Here is a 25,416-nt window from a genome sequence, read left to right as displayed (position 1 = left end):
CTGCTCACCTCTGGTCACGGAATTTGTTGTCAGCTTGCTGCTTGGCATTGTCTTTGTCACAGAATCCAGGACGCCTGGCCCTCAGGCCCCCGAAGCAGAGAGAAAGGGTGTCACAGGATGTCAGTGTGGTCATGCCCAAGCAGTGTCCACAAGGCTGGATGGCTGACAGTCCTCTGTGTGCTCCCCCTAAACTGGTGGGAGGAGGTGGCCCAGCAAGGAGCTTCGAGGACATTTAAAACAGTTCGACAGTCAGGAAGAGAAATCTCAGGAGGAGCTGAGAAACCTGTGCCAGTCACAGCTGACTGATTATTAATTATTGTTATCTTGAGGCAAAAATAAAGGGATATTGCTGGGGGGGAGGAACCCATTCTGATTTATGTCTTTCTCTCTTGAACCTGTGAATTCTTCTTTTCTAAAAACAACCCATTTATGACTTACGGGCTTGGCAGGGCCAATGGTATCTCTCTTGATCTTTGGCCCCCAATTATTTGTAAATATTACACATTCCCTGTGCTGGGATACAGGTCTACCACTTAGGTACTGTGTGACCTTGGGTGAATGCTTTAACCTCTCTGAGCTCTAGTTTCCTCTTAGGAAAAGTGGGGATTAAATGAGACGATGCAATTCAAGTCTTGGCACCGGGCCTGGTATATGGTAAGTACCCCAGGAAGGAGGTGGCTTGTGGAGGTGATTCTTCGAAGCCACAGTGCATGTGGCTACCACAGCAGACTCCTCAGGCTCTCCAAAGATGATCTGTTTGCTTCTGAAGTTCCCCCCAAACCTGATGACACACTGATGGAGCAGGACATGGGGCTCAGGAGAAAGAGGCAAGACGGAGTGACGCGGGGGAAAACCAGGGAACAGAGCACCGAGTCCTCGTTACGTTTCTCCTTCCTGGGCCTTCGGTCCGCCCCTCTCCAGTAAGAACACCGGGGACGTCGCTGCCCGTGGCGGGGGCTGTGAGCTGCCAGGGCCCGCCCGGCCGCGGAGGCTGGTGCTGGGCGGGAGGCTGCGGGGCCGAGGGCGGGGAGGGGGCGTCACAGCGGGCAGCGGGAGCGGCCCCTGCCCACGCCGGGGAGCCGAGCCGCTCGCCCTACCCCGCGGCCGGGCCCAGAGTCAGAGCCGGAGGCCGAGCCCCCGCGCGGCCGCCAGCCAGGCGGGGAGGAGAGCTCTCACGAGAGCTATATAGGTTGCGAGACGGCGCCCCTAAGTGACAGCCCGGCGGGCCACTGACGGCGGCCGCTCGGCCGCGTGGGGGCGCCCGGGGACCGGCGTGCGGTCGCCGGCGGCCAATGGCTGGCCGGGTCGCGGGCGGGGCCGGGGCCTGGGCGGGGCAGGGGGCGGAGCCTGGGCGGGGCGGGCGGGAGGCGGCGGCCACAGCAGCCTCGGCCGCGGCCGCGCCACATCCAGCGGCGCCGGTGGCGGGTGAGGGGCTCGCGGCGGCGGCGCGCGGGCGGGCGGCCGGGAATGGGGGCTGGGGCTCGCGGCGGCGCGGGGCGGCTGCGCGGGGCGGCTGCGCGGGGGGCGCGGGAGATCCACCTGCCGGTGACGGGGTTGCGCGCGCCTCGTTCGGGCCGGGAGCTGGAGCGCCGCGGGCCGGCTGTCCCAAGCCGCTGGCCGGAGGCGGGCGCGGGCCTGGGGTTGGTGGCGCGGACCCCTGAGGATCCCCGGGAGGGCCCCGCAGCCCCGGCCCCGCCGCAGCCCCGGCCCCCGCGCGTGCCCCGCGCTCCCTAGCGCCGCGGGCTGGTGGACTCCCGGGCGAAGTGGAGGGAAGTGCGGGCTCGGGGGCCGGGCAGGTGGGGCGGGGGCGACAGGCGCGACCCTCGGCGGCGCCCCGGCCCGCAGAGCCCCCGCGCGCCCGCATTTCTGCCCGAATTTTCACGGTTCTGCGGTTGCTGCCCCCCACCTCTGCTGCCGTGGTGCTTTGCTGTTTTGCCAATTCCTTGAGAAATGGTAAAGAGCGGTCGTTTGCATTTGCAGCCTAAATTGAGACTCAGATAATCTGCTTCTTGTGGTGTGTGTTTATCCGGATGTTTGAAAAATGTTTTTATTAACAGGTTGTCGTGGCGTAGGTTTCTTTAACCCGCAAGTTTAAATCTGCAAACGCGTTGGATAAAGAAATTATGTAAGCTGTATTAAAGAAAAATATTACTCCTTTTTTAAGGTTTAAAAGAGGAATTTAAAGATAATTGCAAGAAAGTTATATAGGGTGGCGGGAGGGATCTCAGGATTGCGCCTTCCACTGTGGGGCTGATTGAGGAAGATGGCAAATGTTCAGCAAAGCGTCCTCAGTCATGGGACATACTGAATATTTCAGACTATGCTTTGCAATGAAATAAAGGTTTTTTACCCACTAAGAAAAGGATGGCAGCCCTTAAAGGACTGGTAACAAAACAGATTTTTTAGAGTTGAAAGTCCCGTTCATCTATGGCAGGTTGGGGAAGACAGCTAGTAATTTTAGACACAACCTTTTAAAAATTGTTGTTCAAGATCTGATTGTGATACAGGGTAGTCCCCGAGGATATTTAAGTGTTAGATGAAAATTTTTGCAGCTCTGGACACTGAGAAAAATGTGAGTTCCTTTGTCTCTTGGTTTGGGGTGCTTGCTGTGTTTTACAAGCCAGCCTGTGAATTGCCTCTCACAGTTTAAGAGCTTATAAATCATGGTTTTTGCTTTTGTCTGGAGACTTCATGTACACTGTGTACTTTGGAAACCCTAATTAAAAATGTATGACTGCTTTCTTCAGGTCTTATTTGTTAGTAAATTCATTCTACTTCTGTCTTCTTCAGACCAGAATTTCATCACCTGGATCTAATATTTAATATTCTCTACGTTTTCGTTGTCTCATGAATAGTAGATCTAAAGGCTACTTCAGTTTTAGAGTTCATTTATGTATCATTTATTTATCTCTATTGATATAGAATTTGATCATTTGGACTTTATTTGTAATTAATAAAGCTATATTTAGAAATGTTCTTTAAATTATTTTGTCATTCTGTGCTGACCTACTTCTGATATCATTGCATATTTACTCAAACAACCTGTATAAGTTTTAGATCTTTTACTAGAACACAGTTTTTATGAAGTAAAGTAGCAACAGAAACTTATAAGCGTTTTTAATATAAAACCACACCAGGATTAAAATTCCAAGTTATATAATTTCCCTGAGTTATCACCTCAGTTTTTATAATCAGAGCTCATTATTGGTTGCTTATTGCTCTAAAATAATATATTGGGCACGTTATTGAACTTAGTTAAAATTGTAGGATTTCGCCATGAAGGTTTTTAATTTGGAAGTGTAGATGTGAGCATATTTGATGTCTACTTGTCTTTGCTGTTGTTAAGCATAAAAGGCCAGGAAATTTGGTCTTAGAAAACAGTGATAACTTAGAGGTGAGAACACCTTCCGTGTTCCTTGTATTCAGGTAGAAAGAGGAAGCAGTGTAGTGGGTTTCAGTGCTTCTAGGTTAGGCAAGAGTTGGAGCTGCTGCGGGAGGGTTAGCCGAAGCCCGCGGCTATAGGAAGTGAGAAACATCATTCAAGTTGTGTGTTTAAACTTTGAAAACTCCTCTGAATTTTGCAACTTTTTCCATAATAGATCCATGCCTGTTATAGACTACATACTTTTTTTCAGTTCACTTCACACGCGCTTTCTGGGGTAGAATTAACACCAGTTTAACCTGAGACTTGGTATACCCCTTTCCAGTGGACAAGAGGTCAGACTTTGGAATTGTGCAAATTAGGGTTCTCTCTCGGGGTTAGCTTCCTCGCGTGTAAGATGGGGCTAATAGTACCCACCTCCTGGGAGGTTGTGAAGAGGGTCCCAGTGCCTGGGAAGCATATAATGAATCCTGTGTCCTTGCAGCCGTTTTCACTGGGGAAGATTCTAGGGGTTTTCAGCAATAAGAAGTAGTTGAGGTGGCCACTTTTGAATAGCCTGCAAATGGCTGCTTTCTCCAGCTGTGCTGTGCCCTGAGGGCATTGTCCCTGGGGTCCTTGGGCATGGCTGGAGGTACCTTAACTCCCCGCATGTGAGTGCCATTTGGTGGCTTGGCAGGTGCGCCCTGGGGAGCCCACCTGGCCTGGCCACTCTCCCTGTAGTAGCTGCTGTCCCCGGAGTGTCTGAGCCCTGCTGGCTGAGGGACGCTGCTTTGCTGCGTAGCTGAAGACAGTTAACTTCTGTCCTTGCTGAAGTCCTTCTGTCTGCCTCATTTCTCTCCATTTTCTCAACAGCCTTGGTCATGACTGGTCATCTGGATTTCCGGGAAGCAGGGTCCCAGGTGACAGTTGCCCGTTGATCACTGTGTTTTCTAAGTGCCTAAATATCCCCCACTTTACAGCCGGGGAGTAGGCTTATCACTAGGAACACTACATTTATTTTATGGTGGTGGTAAAAGCAGAGCACTGTGACCTTGTTATTGGTTATGATGGTGTGTGAAAGGGCATGAGGCAGATTGTAGGCTCACGGTGGGTCCAAAGTGGGTGAACCCATAAGGCCTGGGTGCCGGCCCGCCCCGAAGCCCTGCAGGGAATGACCCAGCTGAAGCTGTGACCTGGTCTTTTGACCTTTGTGTGTCATCGTCTGTCACTTTTCTTAAAATGTTTTAAACATTGCCTGTTATTGTGCAACGGGCAGACCGGGCAGAGGGAAGGTTATGTGACTCAGGAACCACAGTGTGATCATTAGCGTTTTCAGCTTGGACTGCGTGGCCTGTTACTTGTTTAATGAGCCCGCAACTTCCCCCTTTAAATTAGTAACTGTAACTTTCTTGTCACCGACAGTGCAAAACCAGGCCGGAGGCGGTAGAGTTTGAAGGTGTGTTTCCTGGAGGAGAAGGACCTTATGATTCCAGGACATTTAGCGGGTAGCTTGGCTGCAGGCATGGGCAGACGCAGGTTAGCCCTGCAAAGGGCTGTTTTAGGATGGCGGATAAAAACTGAAGAAGCTCTAGGTTTTGCCTCATTGAGCCAAGTTGTCGTTCTGTTTTCCCCCGCCCCTGAATAGGAAGAAACAAGTCTAAGAGCTCCCCGTAGGAAGGCCGTGAAGACTTCGGGGCAGCACTGGGGCGTGTCGGTGCGCCTCCCGCGGCACCCGGAGATGCGCCTCCCTCACTGAGGTCACTTCCCTGGCCTGGCGCCAAGGAGTCCGGGATTCAGTGGCCGTCACGACACGCAGATCCCAGTCCTGTCCCCACCGGCCGCAGATGAAACCAGTGGGATGGTGAAATGAGATGAGGCTCCGCAATGGAACTCTGGCCACTGCTTTAGCATTTGTCACCTCCTTCCTGACCTTATCCTGGTACTCCACGTGGCAGAATGGAAAAGGTAAGGGACAGGGTGCGGCGTGGAGGCGTGTGGCCGGGAGGGAGTATGCGGAGCGGCTGGGGGCCTGTGCCCCGACCCCCTCCCCGGGTGTCGCTGTCTGCTGGTGGCCTGGCGGTTGCTCCCTGGCACAAATTTGAAACGTTTCTTGGGGGGAGAAGAGAGGGAATTTCTAGTCAGGACGGACCACATTTTGTTTTCGATTTCTCACCGTTGTGCTTGGAGAAACAGATACTGCATAGTGGTTTGTATTAGCCATGACAACCAAGTTCGATCATAAAGATTTTTGTCTGGCTTTTTATTTTTTATGAAACATCATAGGTGTTTAATAAACTTCCTTGTACTGGGTGTTGTTAAAACACAGGAAAAACGAGCAATCATTGCCTTCGTGGAACTTCCAAGCTGGTTATGCTAATGCCTTGGTGCTCTGTAGTTACTGGCTTGAACCCCCAGGTGACAGACTGCTCTGTATGCAAATGTATTTATGAGGTAGGTGAAGAGAAATTCTGATTCGAGTATTTTTAAAATATTACATTGTGTTTAGATACTTGTACTGTGCTCTTAAGGAAGGCTATCTGTTCATTTCTTGGCACTATATTCAGAGATAATGCATTTCTGTGCTTTTTCTGAAGAGTAAATTTCCCCCCAAGATTCTCACCTCTCTCCTTTCCTTACAGTGATGTAAAGATTCTTGGTGGCAGGAAGAGTCAAGTAGTCAAGTTAAAGTGGTTCTCATCACTTTGGTTATTTGATGATGAGGTTACTGGCATTATTTTATTGATTTTGATGAAGATGACTGAAAAGATTGATTTATGACAATTTGTATGTGCATAAAATAAGCTAATATAAGTAGAAAACATATGCTCCAGGCATTGAGCAAGTGTGGCATTCTTTTTATCATTCTTTGCCTTTCTCTGAGTTGGGTTCTAATTTTGGGAGGAACTCTTTGGGAAAAAGCAAATGAAAAAGTAACTAACTTGCTCACAGCCTGTTTCCTTTGGGTACAGATGTGTGCATTTTTAGATTTCATTTTTTAATTGTATCAGAATGAGAAGATTTGCTTTGAACTTTGAATAGTTTATTTAACCAAACTATTTCTGGTCCCTGACAGGACCACAACACATGACTTGCCATTACAAGTCTACTTACAAAATATCAGAATTGACTATGGGGAAGGCATGTGGATTTTTTCTTACTGGGAAACTGATCTATTCAGACTGTTAGTAGTATAGTAGTGGAGAAATTGAGCCTTGTCACTGTCTCTTATTTAAGGAATTAAGTTTCGGAGTCTTCATTCCATATATCTTGTTTTTTATGTGAGGGCATTATAAACTTTATTATTATTTTTCTTTAACTTGAACTATCTTTACAATCTAAATGAACTAAAATGTATGGTCACTCTATACTATTAGATAGACACAAAGTGGGTCTGTTGTCTTTGATTTTCACTCTTTGAACAGCTCTGTAATCCTTCTGTGCATATTTCGCCTTTTTCTGCTTTGTGTTTTGCCCAGATTCTTTGAGATAGCAACCCGAGTCTCCTGTTATGGTTATGTAAAATCCCCTGTGTTTAAATGCTATCCGTTATGTAACCAGTCTAACGGTTGAGCATTGGATTCTTTCAAGGTAGTTCTGGCAGCCATATAGCCTGGATTTTCCAAGGCAAGCCTGGTTTCAGATATTTAGTTCCGGTACACCTGTAAACCATGTGGCCCGATTTTTATTTTGAAAGCCTGGTCTCCCCATCATAGACATCACTGGACAGATAGCTTTTATTTCCCATTTGCTCACTCATCCTTTATGACACCTGCGCTGTGCGAGCATTCAGAGATGCTGTGGGGATGAGACAAATAGGAAACTCCACACCTCTCAGGAGCTCATGCACTGGTAAGGGCAGGTGCCGAGAAACAAGTACGGGATCAGTAGGGTGAGGCGGAAGCAGTGAAGGGGTGGTGGGTTTATTGCATGTTTCATCTCACAACATCCTCGTCACAGCCCCGTGAGGTCTTGTTATCCCCTTCCTGACTGCGGGGAACCAAGCCAGAGTGCTTGACAAGGTTGCCGAGGTCAGACGTTAAGTGGCGGAGTTGGAGAATGAGCTGGGGCCGGCTGCTTCCAGAGCTTGTTCTCCTAGCAGGTGGTCTCCTGCCCAGAAGAACAGACCCAGAGGCGGCTTCTTGTTCAGGCCCTTCCCAGAGGAAGTGCAGGATGACGGTGCTGCGGGCAGCGGGCAGCGGAGGGGCCGCTGGGCTCCCAGGGTGGAGGGAACTGCACGCTCAGCCGTGGGCTCTAAACGGGAGGCGGGTGCTTAGGCCACGCTGGGGTGGGACCCTTGATGTGGCTGGCACTTGGGACTATCTCAAGGTCTCGCTGGCAATCATGTACGCTTTCTAGAAGTGCAGTTGGTTTGTCTCAGGCTTCGTTTGCCACTTGGAAGAATGAACGAGCTGTTCCCTGGGGCTGGCATAGCCTGGGGAGCATGTCAGGAACCCTGCCAGCCTGCTGGCGCTCGGCAAGGCACCGGTTCCAGCAGGTCACACGGGATTTCTCCCTAAAGATGGGGCAGAATTCCAGTGACGTGGAGGCACAGGTTGGGAAGGGTGAGTGTGTGCAGGTGTTGTGAGAGCTGGACAAGAGTGGTGACACGTCAGGCAGTGTCCTGAAAGCGGCGGGACTGACTGAGCCCAGCTCCTGGGGTGCCCGCAGGGCCAGGCACCCTCTGTCTCCCTGGCTGCCTGGCCTAGTGCATGATGCATGGGAGGCTTCGATTTGGAAAATAATCTGTTTCTTAGAGTGCTTTATTCATTACCATACTAACCTAATATGCCATCAATTTTAAAGTGCACTGTTAATTTTAAGTACTCTTAAGCAGGAAGAGCTGTTGCTGATTAAAACTATGACACATCATCATGTGTAAGGTGTTTTCAGACGTGAAAATAAGGGGGGAAATGTGCACATTAGAATCAGTGGAGTACAGTGTATTTTTAGATAAAACAGGCTGTGGAAAGATCAGGTGTCATATCCCATTTGCTATAACTGTAGTCACTGAATAATGCATTTTATTCTTACCTGAAAACAAAAACAGTGAACAAAAGTGAATTAAAGATTTTATTTTAGTTTTAGTTTTTTTTTTTTTTTTTTTTTACAGAATAAGCAAAACTCCTTTCATGCAGGTTATAAGGAAAAATGAATAATATACCTAGGATCTGGAGTACTCTTACGTTGTTCTGGTTTATGAACTTGTGTACTTCTGTTTGTTGAGTGCCTTCCATGTGCTGGGCACTGTTAGACGTTTGGGTTGCATTAGTGACATCAGAGAAAAATCCCTTCCCTGGTATGAGGGAGGAGGGAAGGGACATAGTTGAAATCAGTCAGTTAGTAAGTTAGAGAAAAATAAATGTGGGTTTTTTTTTTTTGGTATGGGCAGGTTCTGGGAATTGAACCCAGGTTGCTGGCATGGCAGGCGAGAACTCTGCCACTGCGCCACCATTGCCTGCCCTAAATGTGTTTTTAAAACTGTTTATTTTGAAATAATGTTAGATTTACAATAAATTTGCAAATACAGTACCCGGTTTCTTTAAACTCGTCACCCAGCTGCCCCTAATGTTAACAGATGACACAGCTGGAGTACAGTGTTCTGAACCAAAAAATCATGTTTGATAAATACTAACTAATCTACAGACCTCGCTTTTGTTTCGCCAGTTGACTCACTAAACTTCCTTTCTGCCCAGGATCCAGTCCAGCGCCCCCCGCGCATGGTTCTCTTGTCCCTTAGTGTCCTCAGCCTTCCTTTGTCTTTCGTGTCCTTAGCACCTTGGAAGAGAATAGACCAGTTATTTTATCTGCTCTCTCTTCATTGGGTTCTTTGATGTTGTCTCATGGTCATTTCCTTTGCCTAAGTCCTTTCCCTGCAGAGCCCCTGCTGGAGAGCAGAGTCCAAGGGCCCTTTCCCACAGTGGCAGAGCCAGGAAATAAATACATGTGTGTGGATGCAGTCTGCATCTATTTCTGTATCTGCCGTCTATATATATTTTAAAAATAAAAAACCATGAGTTCCTACTGGTTTTCATCCAGTACTATAGTGTTCATTCTGGTCTCCCCTTTTCCTTCTCTTTTTCCAACAGAAGTAAAGTTGGCTTCTTATTTGCTCAAACCCAGAAAATACCTAAAGTAATTTCAGAATTGATAACCCATACCCCCGTGAAAAATAAATGTATTAGGGTCCAATATTTGTGTACAATTCTTTTTTTACTTAATCTTAAAATATATGGTCAAAATGCGGTTTTCAAAGTTACTTGGATTAGTTCTTTTCTTGGTTACGTCCACTCCAGTGTGTTATTTAAAATACGCTTAGGTCCATTCATTACTGCTTGTATTGCATTTTGAGTTTCACCTCATCCGGTTTAATTGCAAATTACTTATACTGTGAGTATTTGAAACATTGTTTTGGTTCTGAGACTCAGACCTGTTTAAAAGGTATACTGAGAGGAAGGCCCCTCTTTCCTGCTATTTCTCATTTTCCACCCAGTCCCCGTCGGTCCCGCATAGGTATTCAATGCCATTATTTTCTGGCTTATCCCTCCTGTGTTTCTTATTGTAGAAATGAGCCAATATATGACTATATCCTTTTATCTTCTTCTTTTTCACGTGAAGGGAAGCATATTAAGATAGTCTTTTGCACACTGCTTTTTTTCACTTAGCAATATCTCCTGGAAATCAATATCTCCTGGGAATCCTTCCATATCAGTTCATAGAGATTGTCTTCATTCTTTCATTCTTTTTTTATAGCTGCATACCATTCCATCAGTGGATTACTATAATTTATTCAGCAGCTCTCTCCCCATGGGCATTTGTGTTTTTAGTTGTATATCCACTCATTTGTTCAGTAACTTTATTAGTGCATATTTTCTGCCAGGCATTGTGCTAGGCCTTGGGTAATGGAAATCTGGTTTACAAAAGTTTAATTTTTGCCTAAATTTTTTTTAGTCCAAACCATGGAAATCAAGAACTTATTGTTAGGAAGAAAACTCTAATTAATTAACACCTATGTTGTAAACATAAAAGTCTGAAGATGGGGTGGATTTGATTAAAATTTAGATTGAAGTCACTTGTTCAGGAAAAGTAGATTCTAATTCTTTTTGCTAAAGTATAATTTGCCTATTAAACTTAATATTTAGTTTTCAAAACTTAAAGATAGAAGTTAGGCTTTTTTAGAAGCTCTATTCTATACATTTTCACCAGAAAGCTAAAAAGTAACAAAGCATATTGAAATCAATATTCATTTTATTAAAAGATTATTTTTCTAATTTAAAATGGTGTAATGTTCACGTGCCCAGTTTTTTTTTTTTTTTTAAAGTTACTTTAACCTTTTTATTTTTTTTATTTTTTTTTTATTAATTAAAAAAATTAACTAACACAACAATAGAAATCAATCCATTCTACATATGCAATCAGTAATTCTTAATATCATCACATAGGTGTATGGTCATCATTTCTCAGTACATATGCATCGATTTAGAGAAAGAAATAGCACTACAACAGAAAAAGAAATAAAGTGATAACACAGAGAGAAAACACAAATAAAAATAAAAAGTACAAAAATATATAAGAGAAAAAAAAACAAAACAAACAAACAAAAAAACTATAGATCAGATGCAGCTTCATTCAGCGTTCCAAGATAATTACATTACAATTAGGCAGTATTGTGCTGACCATTTTTTTTTTTTTTTTAGACGTCATACCATTCTACATATGCAATCAGTAATTCTTAACATCATCACATAGATGCATGATCATCGTTTCTTAGTACATTTGCATCGGTTTAGAAGAACTAGCATTATAACAGAAAAAGATATAGAATGTTAATATAGAGAAAAAAAATAAAAGTAATAATAATAAGAACAAAACAAACAAAACAAAACAAAACAAAAACCTATAGCTCGGATGCAGCTTCGTTCAGTATTTTAACATGATTACTTTACAATTAGGTATTATTGTACTGTCCATTTTTGAGTTTTTGTATCTAGTCCTATTGCACCGTCTGTATTCCATCAGCTCCGATTACCCATTATCTTACCCTGTTTCTAACTCCTGCTGAACTCTGTTACCAATGACATATTCCAAGTTTATTCTCGAGTGTCGATTCACATCATTGGGACCATACAGTATTTGTCTTTTAGCTTTTGGCTAGACTCACTCAGCATAATGTTTTCTAGGTCCATCCATGTTATTACATGCTTCATAAGTTTATCCTGTCTTAACGCTGCATAATATTCCATCGTACGTATATACCACAGTTTGTTTAGCCACTCGTCTGTTGATGGACATTTTGGCTGTTTCCATCTCTTTGCAATTGTAAATAACGCTGCTATAAACATTGGTGTGCAAATGTCTGTTTGAGTTTTTGCCCTTAATTCCTTTGAGTAGATTCCCAGCAATGGTATTGCTGGATCGTATGGCAATTCTATATTCAGCTTTTTGAGGAACCGCCAAATTGCTTTCCACAGTGGTTGCACCATTTGACATTCCCACCAACAGTGGATAAGTGTGCCTCTTTCTCCGCATCCTCTCCAGCACTTGTCATTTTCTGTTTTACTGATAATGGCCATTCTGGTGGGTGTGAGATGATATCTCATTGTGGTTTTGATTTGCATTTCTCTAATGGCCAGGGACATTGAGCATCTCTTCATGTGTCTTTTGGCCATTTGTATTTCCTCCTCTGAGAGGTGTCTATTCAAGTCTTTTTCCCATTTTGTAATTGGGTTGGCTATCTTTTTGTTGTTGAGTTGAACAATCTCATTATAAATTCTGGATACTAGACCTTTATCTGATATGTCGTTTCCAAATATTGATTCCCATTGTGTAGGCTGTCTTTCTACTTTCTTGATGAAGTTCTTTGATGCACAAAAGTGTGTAATTTTGAGGAGCTCCCATTTATTTATTTCCTTCTTCAGTGCTCTTGCTTTAGGTGTAAGGTCCATAAAACCGCCTCCAATTGTAAGATTCATAAGATATCTCCCTACATTTTCCTCTAACTGTTCTATGGTCTTAGACCTAATGTTTAGATCTTTGATCCATTTTGAGTTAACTTTTGTATAGGGTGTGAGATATGGGTCTTCTTTCATTCTTTTGCATATGGATATCCAGTTCTCTAGGCACCATTTATTGAAGAGACTGTTCTGTCCCAGGTGAGTTGGCTTGACTCCCTTATCAAAGATCAAATGACCATAGATGAGAGGGTCTATATCTGAGCACTCTATTCGATTCCATTGGTCGATATATCTATCTTTATGCCAATACCATGCTGTTTTGACCACTGTGGCTTCATAATATGCCTTAAAGTCTGGCAGCGCAAGACCTCCAGCTTCGTTTTTTTTCCTCAAGATGTTTTTAGCAATTCGGGGCACCCTGCCCTTCCAGATAAATTTGCTTATTGGTTTTTCTATTTCTGAAAAATAAGTTGTTGGGATTTTGATTGGTATTGCATTGAATCTGTAAATCAATTTAGGTAGGATTGACATCTTAACTATATTTAGTCTTCCAATCCATGAACACGGTATGCCCTTCCATCTGTTTATGTCTTCTGTGATTTCTTTTAGCAGTTTTTTGTAGTTTTCTTTGTATAGGTCTTTTGTCTCTTTAGTTAAATTTATTCCTAGGTATTTTATTCTTTTAGTTGCAATTGTAAATGGGATTCGTTTCTTGATTTCCCCCTCCGCTTGTTCATTGCTAGTGTATAGAAATGCTACAGATTTTTGAATGTTGATCTTGTAACCTGCTACTTTGCTGTACTCATTTATTAGCTCTAGTAGCTTTGTTGTGGATTTTTCCGGGTTTTCGACGTATAGTATCATATCGTCTGCAAACAGTGATAGTTTTACTTCTTCCTTTCCAATTTTGATGCCTTGTATTTCTTTTTCTTGTCTAATTGCTCTGGCTAGAACCTCCAACACAATGTTGAATAATAGTGGTGATAGTGGACATCCTTGTCTTGTTCCTGATCTTAGGGGGAACGTTTTCAATTTTTCCCCATTAAGGATGATATTAGCTGTGGGTTTTTCATATATTCCCTCTATCATTTTAAGGAAGTTCCCTTGTATTCCTATCCTTTGAAGTGTTTTCAACAGGAAAGGATGTTGAATCTTGTCAAATGCCTTCTCTGCATCAATTGAGATGATCATGTGATTTTTCTGCTTTAATTTGTTGATATGGTGTATTACATTAATTGATTTTCTTATGTTGAACCATCCTTGCATACCTGGGATGAATCCTACTTGGTCATGATGAATAATTCTTTTAATGTGTTGTTGGATACGATTTGCTAGAATTTTATTGAGGATTTTTGCATCAATATTCATTAGAGAGATCGGCCTGTAGTTTTCTTTTCTTGTAATATCTTTGCCTGGTTTTGGTATGAGGGTAATGTTGGCTTCATAGAATGAGTTAGGTAGTTTTCCCTCCACTTCGATTTTTTTGAAGAGTTTGAGGAGAGTTGGTACTAATTCTTTCTGGAATGTTTGATAGAATTCACATGTGAAGCCGTCTGGTCCTGGACTTTTCTTTTTAGGAAGCTTTTGAATGACTGCTTCGATTTCTTTACTTGTGATTGGTTTGTTGAGATCATCTATCTCTTCTTGAGTCAAAGTTGGTTGTTCATGTCTTTCCAGGAACCCGTCCATTTCCTCTAAATTGTTGTATTTATTAGCGTAAAGTTGTTCATAGTATCCTGATATTACCTCCTTTATTTCTGTGAGGTCAGTAGTTATGTCTCCTCTTCCATTTCTGATCTTATTTATTTGCATCCTCTCTCTTCTTCTTTTTGTCAATCTTGCTAAGGGCCCATCAATCTTATTGATTTTCTCATAGAACCAACTTCTGGCCTTATTGATTTTCTCTATTGTTTTCATGTTTTCAATTTCATTTATTTGTGCTCTAATCTTTGTTATTTCTTTCCTTTTGCTTGCTTTGGGGTTAGCTTGCTGTTCTTTCTCCAGTTCTTCCAAATGGATAGTTAATTCCTGAATTTTTGCCTTTTCTTCTTTTCTGATATAGGCATTTAGAGCAATAAATTTCCCTCTTAGCACTGCCTTTGCTGCGTCCCATAAGTTTTGATATGTTGTGTTTTCATTTTCATTCGCCTCGAGGTATTTGCTAATTTCTCTAGCAATTTCTTCTTTGACCCACTCGTTGTTTAGGAGTGTGTTGTTGAGCCTCCACGTATTTGTGAATTTTCTGGCACTCTGCCTATTATTGATTTCCAACATCATTCCTTTATGGTCTGAGAAAGTGTTGTGTAAGATTTCAATCTTTTTAAATTTGTTAAGACTTGCTTTGTGACCCAGCATATGGTCTATTTTTGAGAATGATCCATGAGCACTTGAGAAAAAGGTGTATCCTGCTGTTGTGGGATGTAATGTCCTATAAATGTCTATTAAGTCTAGTTCATTTATAGTAATATTCAGATTCTCTATTTCTTTGTTGATCTTCTGTCTAGATGTTCTGTCCCTTGATGAGAGTGGTGAGTTGAAGTCTCCAACTATTATAGTATATGAGTCTATTTCCCTTTTCAGTGTTTGCAGTGTATTCCTCACGTATTTTGGGGCATTCTGGTTCGGTGCGTAAATATTTATGATTGTTATGTCTTCTTGTTTAATTGTTCCTTTTATTAGTATATAGTGTCCTTCTTTGTCTCTTTTAACTGTTTTACATTTGAAGTCTAATTTGTTGGATATTAGTATAGCCACTCCTGCTCTTTTCTGGTTGTTATTTGCATGAAATATCTTTTCCCAACCTTTCACTTTCAACCTATGTTTATCTTTGGGTCTAAGATGTGTTTCCTGTAGACAGCATATAGAAGGATCCTGTTTTTTAATCCATTCTGCCAATCTATGTCTTTTGATTGGGGAATTCAGTCCATTGACATTTAGTGTTATTACTGTTTGGATAATATTTTCCTCTACCATTTTGCCTTTTGTATTATATATATCATATCTGATTTTCCTTCTTTCTACACTCTTTTCCATATCTCTCTCTTCTGTCTTTTTGTATCTGACTCTAATGCTCCCTTTAGTATTTCTTGCAGAACTGGTCTCTTGGTCACGAATTCTTTCAGTGACTTTTTGTCTGAGAATGTTTTAATTTCTCCCTCATTTTTGAAGGATAATTTTGCTGGATATAGGAGTCTTGGTTGGCAGTTTTTCTCTTTTAGTATTTTAAATATATCATCCCACTGTCTTCTAGCTTCCATGGTTTCTGCTGAGAAATCTACACATAGTCTTATTGGGTTTCCCTTGTATGTGATGGATTGTTTTTCTCTTGCTGCTTTCAAGATCCTCTCTTTCTCATTGACCTCTGACATTCTAACTAGTAAGTGTCTTGGAGAACGCCTATTTGGGTCTAATCTCTTTGGGGTGCGCTGCACTTCTTGGATCTGTAATTTTAGGTCTTTCATAAGAGTTGGGAAATTTTCAGTGAAAATTTCTTCCATTAGTTTTTCTCCTCCTTTTCCCTTCTCTTCTCCTTCTGGGACACCCACAACACGTATATTTGTGCGGTTCATATTGTCCTTGAGTTCCCTGATACCCTGTTCAAATTTCTCCATTCTTTTCCCTATAGATTCTGTTTCTTTTTGGAATTCAGATGTTCCATCCTCCAAATCACTAATTCTATCTTCTGTCTCTTTAAATCTATCATTGTAACTATCCATTATTTTTTCTATGTTTGCTACTTTATCCTTCACTTCCACAAGTTCTGCGATTTGTTTTTTCAGTTTTTCTATTTCTTCTTTATGTTCAGCCCATGTCCTCTTCATGTCCTCCCTCAATTTATTCATTTCATTTTTGAAGAGGTTTTCCATTTCTGTTCGTATATTCAGGATTAGTTGTCTCAGCTCTTGTGTCTCATTTGAGCTATTGGTTTGTTCCTTTGACTGGGCCATATTCTCAATCTTTTGAGCGTGGACAGTTATCTTCTGCTGCTGGCGTCTGGGCATTTATTCAGATTTCTCTGGGTGTTGGACCCAGCAAGGTTGTAAGATTTTTCTGTGAAATCTCTGGGATCTGTTTTTCTTATCTTGCCCAGTACGTGGCGCACGTGGCACACGTTTGTCTCAAGTGTTTGGAATGGGTCTCCCCCAGTCACCGATCTCCGTGGCCTGGGGCTTTCGGATCCAAATCTCTCCGTTGGTTCAGGGGCCGCGCGTGGTGGGGGCGTCAGCTGCCGCGGCTTGAGGGGACCCTGTGGCTGGTTGCGGGCCGCAGCGGGCCTGGGGGATTCCCCACCGGACCAGGAAGCCTCCCGTGGGGGGGGGGGGCTTCCGCGGCTTGGATAGCCCTCCTATCTGAGACTCGTATCCGCGGACTCGAAGCAGAGACTCGAAGCCGCCCGCAAAAGAGGGGTGCCACCTGCCTCGGCTTGGGAAACTTGCTTCTCCAATACTCTCAGCCGGCCCGGAAAGAGGGGACGGAGTAGCTCGGACCACCGCAGCTGCCGCTGATCGGGAGATCGCACGCCGCTCGGGGGTCTCACTGCAGCCGAGTCTCGCAGTCAGTCTAGCCAGCCCAGACTTTGGATAGCCCTCTGATCCGGGACTCGTAGCCGCGGACTTAAAGCCGAGACTCGAAGCCGCCCGCAAAAGAAGGGCGCCGCCTGCCTCGGCTTGGGGAACTTACTTCTCCGATACTCTCAGCCGGCCCGGGAAGGAGGAAGGGATTAGCTCGGACCGCCGCAGCTGCGGCCGCTCGGGGGTCTCGCCGCAGCCAAGTCTCGCAATCAGACTTGCCAGCCCAGACTTTGGATAGCCCTCTGATCCGAGACTTGTAGTCGCGGACTCGAAGCCGCCCGCAAAAGTGTGGCGCCGGCCGCCTTGGCTGGGAAGCTTGTCTCTCCGAGTCTCTCAGCCAGCCCCGGAAGGAGGGAGGGATTAGCTCGGACCGCCGCAGCTGCGGCTGCTCGGGAAATCGCCTGCCGCTCGGGGATCTCACTCACCGCAGCTGAGTTTCGCAGTCAGACTAGCCAGCCCAGACTTGGTTACGCTGTGTGTCCATTCCCTTCTGTAGCCCCGGGAGTTGTTTTGTACTGTTTCTGTTCACCTATTAGTTGATTTGGAGTCGGAGGAACTAAGACGCATGTACCTTACTAAGACGCCATCTTGGATCTCCCCTGCTGAATCATATTGATCATTCTTTTAGTCTTCAGTGTCTTAGAGCAGCCCGTGGCAGTGCGACAGTATCCGATCCCTCAAAAGGCTCTGGAAGGGATTCAAAGCCACTTGGTGTGGTTAGAAGAACACCGAATCATCCGACCGTGCAACTCTCTATGGAACACTCCACTGCTGCCCATGCAAAAAGCTCAAACCGGGGAATTCTCACGTGCCCAGTTTTTTATCTCTGCAGTGAGATGATGTGAAATAGATCCTTTACTAGCCAGTGGGGACAGGAAGTTGACAGGTGAATTCATTTTCAGTTTAGGTACTTTTTGTCTTCAGAGCAGTTTCTTTTCTTTAAGTAAATGTTTTAATTGAAGTGTAGCATGCCACATTAAACACTACACAGTTGTTGCATGTGTGGCTGTATGCATGTCAGAAGGTGAGAACACCTGCAGACTCAGGTAGTAGAACATTTCAGCATCTGTGTTTGCTGCACGTGGGTACACAATTCTTTTGAGTCTTCTCCCTTCTTTTTAAAAGATCATCAGCTTCTTTTGGAAAAAGAGTAGTTCTCATATGCTTCTTTGATGGAAGCAGGTCTTGAATGTCATTTCTTGGTTGCAGTTTGTGTTTTGCCTGCCGGCCTACCATTCCCCCCACATTTATTGGGTGCTGTTTACCCTTCTTGTGCTAAGTGATGGGAAGGCCAGGATGATAAGATACAAAACCTGCCTTTTTCAGGTGCCCTAAGTTTAGGGGCAGAACAGGCACTGTTATGTGTGTTTTCACAGAGTTGTGGACATGGGGCTGGGGCAGCGTGGAGGTAAAAACAACTCATTCTGATAAGGGATTCAGGAAAGCTCCTCACAAAAAGAGCCTTTGAGTTTGTCTTGAAGATGAATGAGAATTGGATAGGGGAGAATCGTGGCCCCTGTAGTACGGGGAAGTGTGTGTTGGAAGCAGGGATCTTGGTGGCGGTGGGGCCAGGCCTGGCGGACCAGGGGCCCGGACGAGCAGGGGACACGAGTGACATGGAAGAGACTGGGAGGAGAAGGAGGGCCTGGGTCTGGATGCTTCCAGGCCCAAGAGGAGCGCGGAGGCCGCAGAGGCGGTGAGAGGTGAAGGTGTCACTCACTGTCTTCCTACTTCAGACCACGTTTTACTTCCAGTGAAATAACCCATGTCTTTAGACTCAGGCCCCTTTTTTTGGTGGATGGTAACATGATACTTATGCATGTGCACACACGTCTTTTTTGTCTTACAATTTTGCCGAAAAGTACAACTGAAGTTCTCTTGAACTTCAGACACCTCAAACAATAGACAGAACAAGCACAGGTATTATAAAACTTACTGCCATATTTATGATTAAACTTATTCCAAACCGTCAGTACCATCCACTCATTTCTTTATTTCTGAACCTTCCTAAGGTTAAGGTAATTGTTATTTTTATGCCTGTCTGAGGTTTTTGAAATCTCACCAAGCTGGGAAGAGAAGGGAATGCCTTCTGAGACCAGCCAGGCCACGCCGGATGGGTCAGCATCACTGTTAGTCCTGAGCCGGGCAGGGGCTGGTGGCTTCTCCCACGGCGACTTCAGTCTGGGTTGCTTGTCTTGTTTGGTTGCTTTATGCATTAAATTTAACTGGTTAGCTTAGTAAGGCCTTTTAAGCTCACATTGTTCATAATAATTTTAGCTTTTTCCATGCTGGTGTTTTTCCTTTGGAGTAGGTTTCTTTGTTGGCAACTTGTCATTACCTTGACTGGTAGAGATATTGCAAACTTAAACATCCGTTATTAGAATTTGTTAATTCGAAGCCCACGGAGAGGTTTCGTTGTCTAAGGAGATAAGCGATCCGTCTAGGAGCGTGACAGGTCATTGGCGCTTCTTTATTTGCTCACCGTGATAATCAGTTTTTCTTCCATTCTTGTTATACTTTCTAAAACTGTTAAACTTACGAGAAATCCCCCCATTTTCCCATTTCTAGGTATACACAGATAGTTGGAAGTATATGCCTGTATTTTATAAGCACACTGCTTATTAGAGGACACAAACATTAAAGGCTATTGGCAGTCTTCTACTTATTTAAATTATAAAAACATTTAACCATATTCTATTCTTTATTTATTTTTTTTGCGTCTCAGCCATTTTAAAAGTATTTTAACTTTTCCCTTTGGAGTACTATTTGCAGAATCAGTTTATAGCTATTAAATATAATTGTTTTCTTTTTAATGTCCACGTGTTACAACTTGACTACTGAGAGGTCCTTTTAGACTATTTTCTTTGCCCTTGTAGCAGACTGCCTGACCTCTGTGAAAGCATCCTTACTTTCTTATCCTATTCCTGTACTTCTAGCCCTGTCCTGATTACTTTTCCGTATCAGATGTGGAGTTAGCTATGCTTTAAGACTCCTAATTCCTTTCAGTAGGAACTGTATCAGAGACCGAAATGTGGGTGCCTGGAGACTTAGTGGTGCTGCTGCTATCCTCAGGCCATAGCCGCTGTTGCAGTTTGTGTTTTCACCATCACGAATCTTGCTGCTGAGCCCTGCTCTCCCTTCTGCTGGGGTGAGGCTGCTGGATCACTGGGATGGGATTCTGGGTTGATGAGCTCCAGCTCCCTAAATGGAGTCCTAAGATTGGAGCTTTGTAGGGAAACTGGGAAGCCTGGGACTTGCTGCTTAAAGGAGGATGTGAAAAGCTGCCTGGGACAGAAACAGTTTGCCTAGTACTTTATCTCTTTCCTACAGTGGCAGATGGCCAGTGTTATTTGAATTTGCCTCTTTGTTAGTCCTGGCAAGAATCTGTGTAGGAAGCTTGGTCGCTTTGTCAAAGTACCCCAATTTTTTCCCCCCTATTTCTTCACAAAGCCTGTATGTGAGTTCTTAAAAAAGTGGGTAAATGTTCCAGAAAATATAGTGTTCTTCCTCTGGCTTTCTAGTGACTTGCTGCCATGGTAGATTTTTTTTCCTTCTAGCCAGTCAAGTTTAAACTCAAAAACTTGACCTTTAAGACTTCTGAAGTAAAAGTTTTTTCTTTTTGTGGTCCCTCGTAATTTGCATTTGTCTCAAGTTGTCTTTTTTTTTTTTTTTTTTTTTTTTAAAGGAAAGACAGAGAGAAGGAAGGAAGGATAGAAGGAAGGAAGGAAGGAAGAAAGGGAAACATCTTTAAACACTTTCTTGTTTTATTGTATTTTGTTTCTCCGTTTTTGTTACATGGGCTGGGGCCGGGAATCGAACCGAGGTCCTCCGGCATAGCAGGCAAGCACTTTGCCCGCTGAGCCACCGCGGCCCACCCTCAAGTTGTCTTTTTTGTAGCTCTGGAGCATGCTCTCAGATCTTTTGTTCATTTCTATCCTTCCTCTTTTTATTTTTAATCTTTGGTAAGGTCCTATTTGCTACTAATAATTTTGCAGGGAATCAGCAGGACTGATGAGATGACAGTTATTGCTCTATTCTGCTGGCATTGCTGCCATTTCAGGATAACCAAAGCTGCTGCTTCAAAACTGGAAATAGGCCTGGGGTTGGGATTAGAGGTGAAGAATGCATCCACGGCCTCAGTCCTCCGACTGAAGGAAAGGAGGTGAGTAGAAATATCCCTGTGGAGCAGATAAGACACTCAGGCAGTTACTAAATTACTGACTGCTTCTCTCTTAGATGACTGAAAAGTGATAGAAACACAGTTTGACCCCAGGATTTCTAACTCCATAGCTTATGCTCCCCGAGTCGGATGTCAGACTGGCCACCGACTTCCCTGCAGTCCAGGGGAGTTTCTAAGTGGGGTCATCCAAAGAGGAGCCTCTGGGCATCTCATATGACAAGCTGCACTGTTGCCTAATGTGACTTCTTTATGTACTTTTTCTAAAACTGTATTTAATTATATTCTAGCCCTATTTATGTTGCAATTAAAAAAATAATTATGTAGTTTTAATTTAAGAAATTTAGCAGACTTCTAGTTTAACTTGATCATTTTTGGGTTAAAAAAACTAAAGTGTATTTAATTTCACTCTGACATTGATTGAGGGATACTTAAATCGTTCAAAAAATCTTATATGTACTCTAACAAAATTCCCCTTAAATTGAGGCTTCTGTACTGTTGGTTGCTGTGATAGGTGTGTGTTATTATTTTTTTTTTTTCTTGTTAGCTGGATATATTTCTTTTTTTTTCTTTCTTTTTTTTTTTTTTGTCACAGAACACTGTTTGCAGTAAAGGAAACTGGCATTGCAGTCTGGCGGTACAATGGCTTGTTCACATAAACCAGTTCATGTTCATCCTTTAGCACAAAAAGCCCTAATGGGGCGTACCCTATAAAATTCAGGACATCTCCAATATTTTCTCTCTGTTTTTCTTTGTCATCTTTTCAAAATAAACATTTTCAAGGTTTGTCCAGAAGAAGGCCATGTAAGTTTCTTGGCTAGCGGAAGACAATTCAGAACAGTTGTTGCACACTTGGACTTCTCCAGGCTGGCAATTGATATCTTATTCTTTTTTCCAACTCATTTTTATTAAAAAAATAAAAAAATGTTCCAACTATCAGTTTTACAAAATCTCTAAGGGAAACACAAGAGCAAGGTGCTGAGGTAAAAAACACCTGAGGTAGCTTTTTTGTGTGTTTTTCTCGTTAAAAAAAATCTGTAAATTTAACGCCCTGGGCCAACGACCTCTAGTAAATTTCTATTTTCCTCCACATTTTTTTTCAAAAAGAAAGAAATCATTTTGCCAAATACTGATGGCTTATATACCAAAATGTAAAAAAGACAAAATACATTCTTTCTTGGTAGAATTTTTGTTTGTTGGCTGGTCAGTTTTGGTGGGTTCCTGTTTTCCTCTTCCAGAGTGCTAGGACAAGTACCATTGACTCCTGTTCTTTTAAGTAACCAAGTGTATGTCGAGGCTGGTTTGTGTGTTTCGCTTTTGTTCCTTTTGTGTGATGTGATACTCAGAGCACTGCTTTGCCGGGGGCTGGGGGTGGGGGGTAGGTGGGCATAAGGGGCAGTGAGGAGGGGGTGGAGTGGGTATGCATGCAGATACAGGGAATGGAGACAGAGGGATGAGGGAATTAAAAAGAATGGGAACGGGAAGGAAGGGGATGGAGAAAGAGCAGGGGAGAGATAAACAGAGAGAGACAGAATTATATAGCAGTATGCAAAAACCAGTCTAAAACCTGTGAAGCAAAGAGAAACGGTTATGTGAGCTAGACAGGGATGAAGAGAGACAGAGTTTCTTCTTCAAAGAGACGGTATCCCTTCTGTTGACATACACAGGTGATCCAGAACTGCTGTGAGTGTCCTTTAGATGAGATTTCCCTCTGGGTGAATTTTGTGTTGGGTGGCCTTGAAGTTCCTTATTATAGCATTAGACCTCCCCAAGAACAACTTTATTCCTGAAAGTCTTGAAAAGCCTGCTTTCTCTTTAAAAGAAAAATATATATATATATAATTGATTAAAAATGGGAGTTAGTTGAGTTATTTGATATATTATTTCTAAAATATATTAACGCTGCAGTCATCCTGTGTAACCCACAGGTCACATATCTTAACATCTCTCCCCTTCTAATATGTACACACATGTACAAAGACTATTTTCCACAAAAAAAGAAAAGGGTATGAATTTTGCTTTGCTTTTGAACATATTCACCTATGTTAGTTCAACTAAAAGGGATAGCGTCGTGGGAGTTTAGGAGAGATCTGAGTGGATGGTGATGTGGATGGCTGGGAAGCCTGCAGAACCCTGGAGTGGGCATGCCTGCTGCTGCGCGGTCCTGGGGAGACTGCTGAGCTCTCCCTCCCCCCGCCCCCCCCACCTCAGCCCTGAGGGCTGACCTCTGGGCCTCTGCAGAGGCCCTGGCCAGCCCCTCTGCAGACTTGTCATTTCTCAGGGTGGTCTTTGGCTTGCTCCCAATCCGGCTGGTTGTGTTTGGTCTCCTTCTGTCAGGTGTTGGAAGGGCTACATTCATCCATGGTTTTGCTGGTGCCTGGGGAGCCTCACTTGCTGCGCTGTGAGGCGACTCCCTGAGGATATTTCTGTTCCTGCTGCTTCACCTGCTGTACAATTTCCCTGATCTTGCGCTGTGCGGTCTGGCTAGCAAAGAAATGCCCAATAATTCTGACAATCACTTCCTCATTCTCATCTGGCGTTTGGTCGCGAGGCACGATGACTTCTGCACTGGTTAAGTTGTGCAGTTCATTCACAGTTTTGCCACCCTCGCCAATCACGCGGCCGGCTGTTGAAGAGGGCACTCTGATGTGGGCTTCAAGCTTCACCTCTTCTTTGGGGTTAAAGAAGTTTTCTTCTTTCAGTTTCCCAAAGATCCGTCCCTGGGCCTTGAACTGGGCTTCTGGTGGTCCAGTTATGATTACCATTCTTTCGCTGACATCGGGACCTTCTGCTGGAGCAATCTTGATGGAAGCCCCAGCAAATCTTGCTAGCTGTTTAATGTGTGCCCCTTTCTTTCCAGTGATGGCGCCCACAGCCTTGGTTGGGATGAAGAGATTCACAGTCTCCTGCTCTGGATAGGAATGATGATGTGGGAACGGGCTGAACTGGTGAGGGGGATACAGGCTGGAGAAGTATCCGGAGTGGGTGTTAACAGCCAGCATGTCGTTTTCAAAGGCCTCGCGCAGCTTCTTCATGATCTCCACCTCGGCATTGGCACAGGCCTCCACAGTGCCCTTCACAGTAATGGTTCTCTCAGGGTTGTAGATGCTCAGATCCTGCAAGGATGAAATTGTTATCTTGGTCCCCGTCTCATGTTCAATTTTCTTCAAGTTTCTGCCTTCTTTTCCAATCAGTCTCCCAACCAAGCCATTGTGGGCCAAGATTTTCAGAGGAATCTCTTCGGTTAATTTGGTCTCATCAGCCTCTTTCTGCATGATTTCAAGAATCATACGGCATGCTTCAGAAGTCCCCTCTGGGGTGGCATGGATGGTGACAGGCGTCTCTGCAGCCCCTGAGTTCTCCTTTCTGTGCCTGTCTACCCGGGACTGGGTCTGCTTAGTGATGTTCTTTATGGTCAAGCCCTCCTTTCCGATGATGGCACCAACAAACTGGGTGGGGACCAGCATCCGTAGCGGGAACTCAATCTGTCTGGCCTGAGCAGAGCCCCCAGGGGCATGGCCTTGCTCCCGGGAAGAGTGGTCCCCGCGCTGGGCTCGCTGAGGGGGTGGAAGGGAGCTCACCTCTTCATCTGGGATGTAGGAAATCTTGAACGAGTAGTTCTCAAACTGATGCCCACTTAGCTTCTTGACAGCTGTTTTTGCTTCTTCTCTTGTTGCATATGTGACATTGACAACGGCAGTTTCTGTGTCTGTGTTGACTTGTTCCACATTCTCCCCTGTCCCATACTGAGCCAAAAGTCCATCCAAAACCTCCCACTGCAGGTGAGGAGGAATGTTTCGAATTTGAATTTTCCTGCTCCTTAGCTTTTTAGAGACTGAGTAATCAACTTCCATGATTTTCCCATGCAATTCCACTTTACCCGAGAGGGTCTCGATGGCGCGGATGGCCCAGTTCTGGTTGGGGTAGTCCACGAAGGCGTAGCCGGACTTGGGCAGGACCTGTCCCGCCAGGGGCAGTTTTCTGGCCCCGAAGAGCTGCCGGAGGTCGTCGGCGGTGACGGCAGGGCTCAGGTTCCCGATGTAAAGCTTGTTCATCATCCGTCTCTTCCCCGCGAGCCCGCGGCTCCCCCGGCCCAGTACCCGGCACTCCTCGCTTCCTCCACTGCCCTCGGTGTGTGTTAATTTGAGGGATGATGGTGCATCTTTGTTCTGTTACTGAGTACAGCCATTAAAGGGCCTTCCTAGCAAAATATGTGACAAACCTTAGGGAAGATAAAAACCTTTTACCCGTACAGGAATAATTACGTGGAATATTAGACTTCAGGTTTATTGTTTAATGTTTTCATGTAGTTGAGGGTACTTAGAAATCTTTTGATTGAAATTGTATTTTCAGTGA

General features: G+C 44.1%; 1 protein-coding gene and 1 pseudogene across 10 annotated transcripts in view; one reads left to right on the top strand and one right to left on the bottom strand.

Annotated features, from left to right (window-relative positions):
* Positions 1 to 1,357: 1,357 nt before the first annotated feature.
* Positions 1,358 to 25,416, top strand: part of MGAT4A (alpha-1,3-mannosyl-glycoprotein 4-beta-N-acetylglucosaminyltransferase A) — a 139,188-nt gene continuing 115,129 nt past the window's right edge. For 3 of the 9 annotated variants that reach the window (XM_077133830.1, XM_077133825.1, XM_077133832.1), the window contains exons 1-2: positions 1,358 to 1,425; positions 5,007 to 5,326. In XM_077133830.1, coding sequence (XP_076989945.1) covers positions 5,233 to 5,326 — 94 coding nt within the window. In that variant the 5' untranslated portion in view covers positions 1,358 to 1,425; positions 5,007 to 5,232. Of the gene's footprint in view, positions 1,426 to 2,057; positions 2,126 to 2,909; positions 4,818 to 4,875; positions 4,898 to 5,006; positions 5,327 to 5,860; positions 7,211 to 25,416 lie in introns of those variants that run through there. The other 6 variants (XM_077133826.1, XM_077133827.1, XM_077133828.1 and 3 more) reach the window with 6 other exon arrangements.
* On the bottom strand, positions 21,864 to 25,317 carry LOC143660624 (insulin-like growth factor 2 mRNA-binding protein 2 pseudogene; annotated as a pseudogene). The gene is made up of 2 exons (XR_013164151.1): positions 23,286 to 25,317; positions 21,864 to 22,425 (listed from the first exon to the last, which is right to left on the bottom strand). The product of XR_013164151.1 is annotated as an insulin-like growth factor 2 mRNA-binding protein 2 pseudogene (transcript).

The sequence above is a fragment of the Tamandua tetradactyla genome, chromosome 17 (assembly GCF_023851605.1).
Source record: "Tamandua tetradactyla isolate mTamTet1 chromosome 17, mTamTet1.pri, whole genome shotgun sequence".
In the NCBI taxonomy this organism is placed as follows: Eukaryota; Metazoa; Chordata; class Mammalia; order Pilosa; family Myrmecophagidae; genus Tamandua; species Tamandua tetradactyla.
The sequence above is the reverse complement of the archived record's forward strand: the minus strand, read 5'-3'. Positions and strand labels throughout refer to the sequence as shown.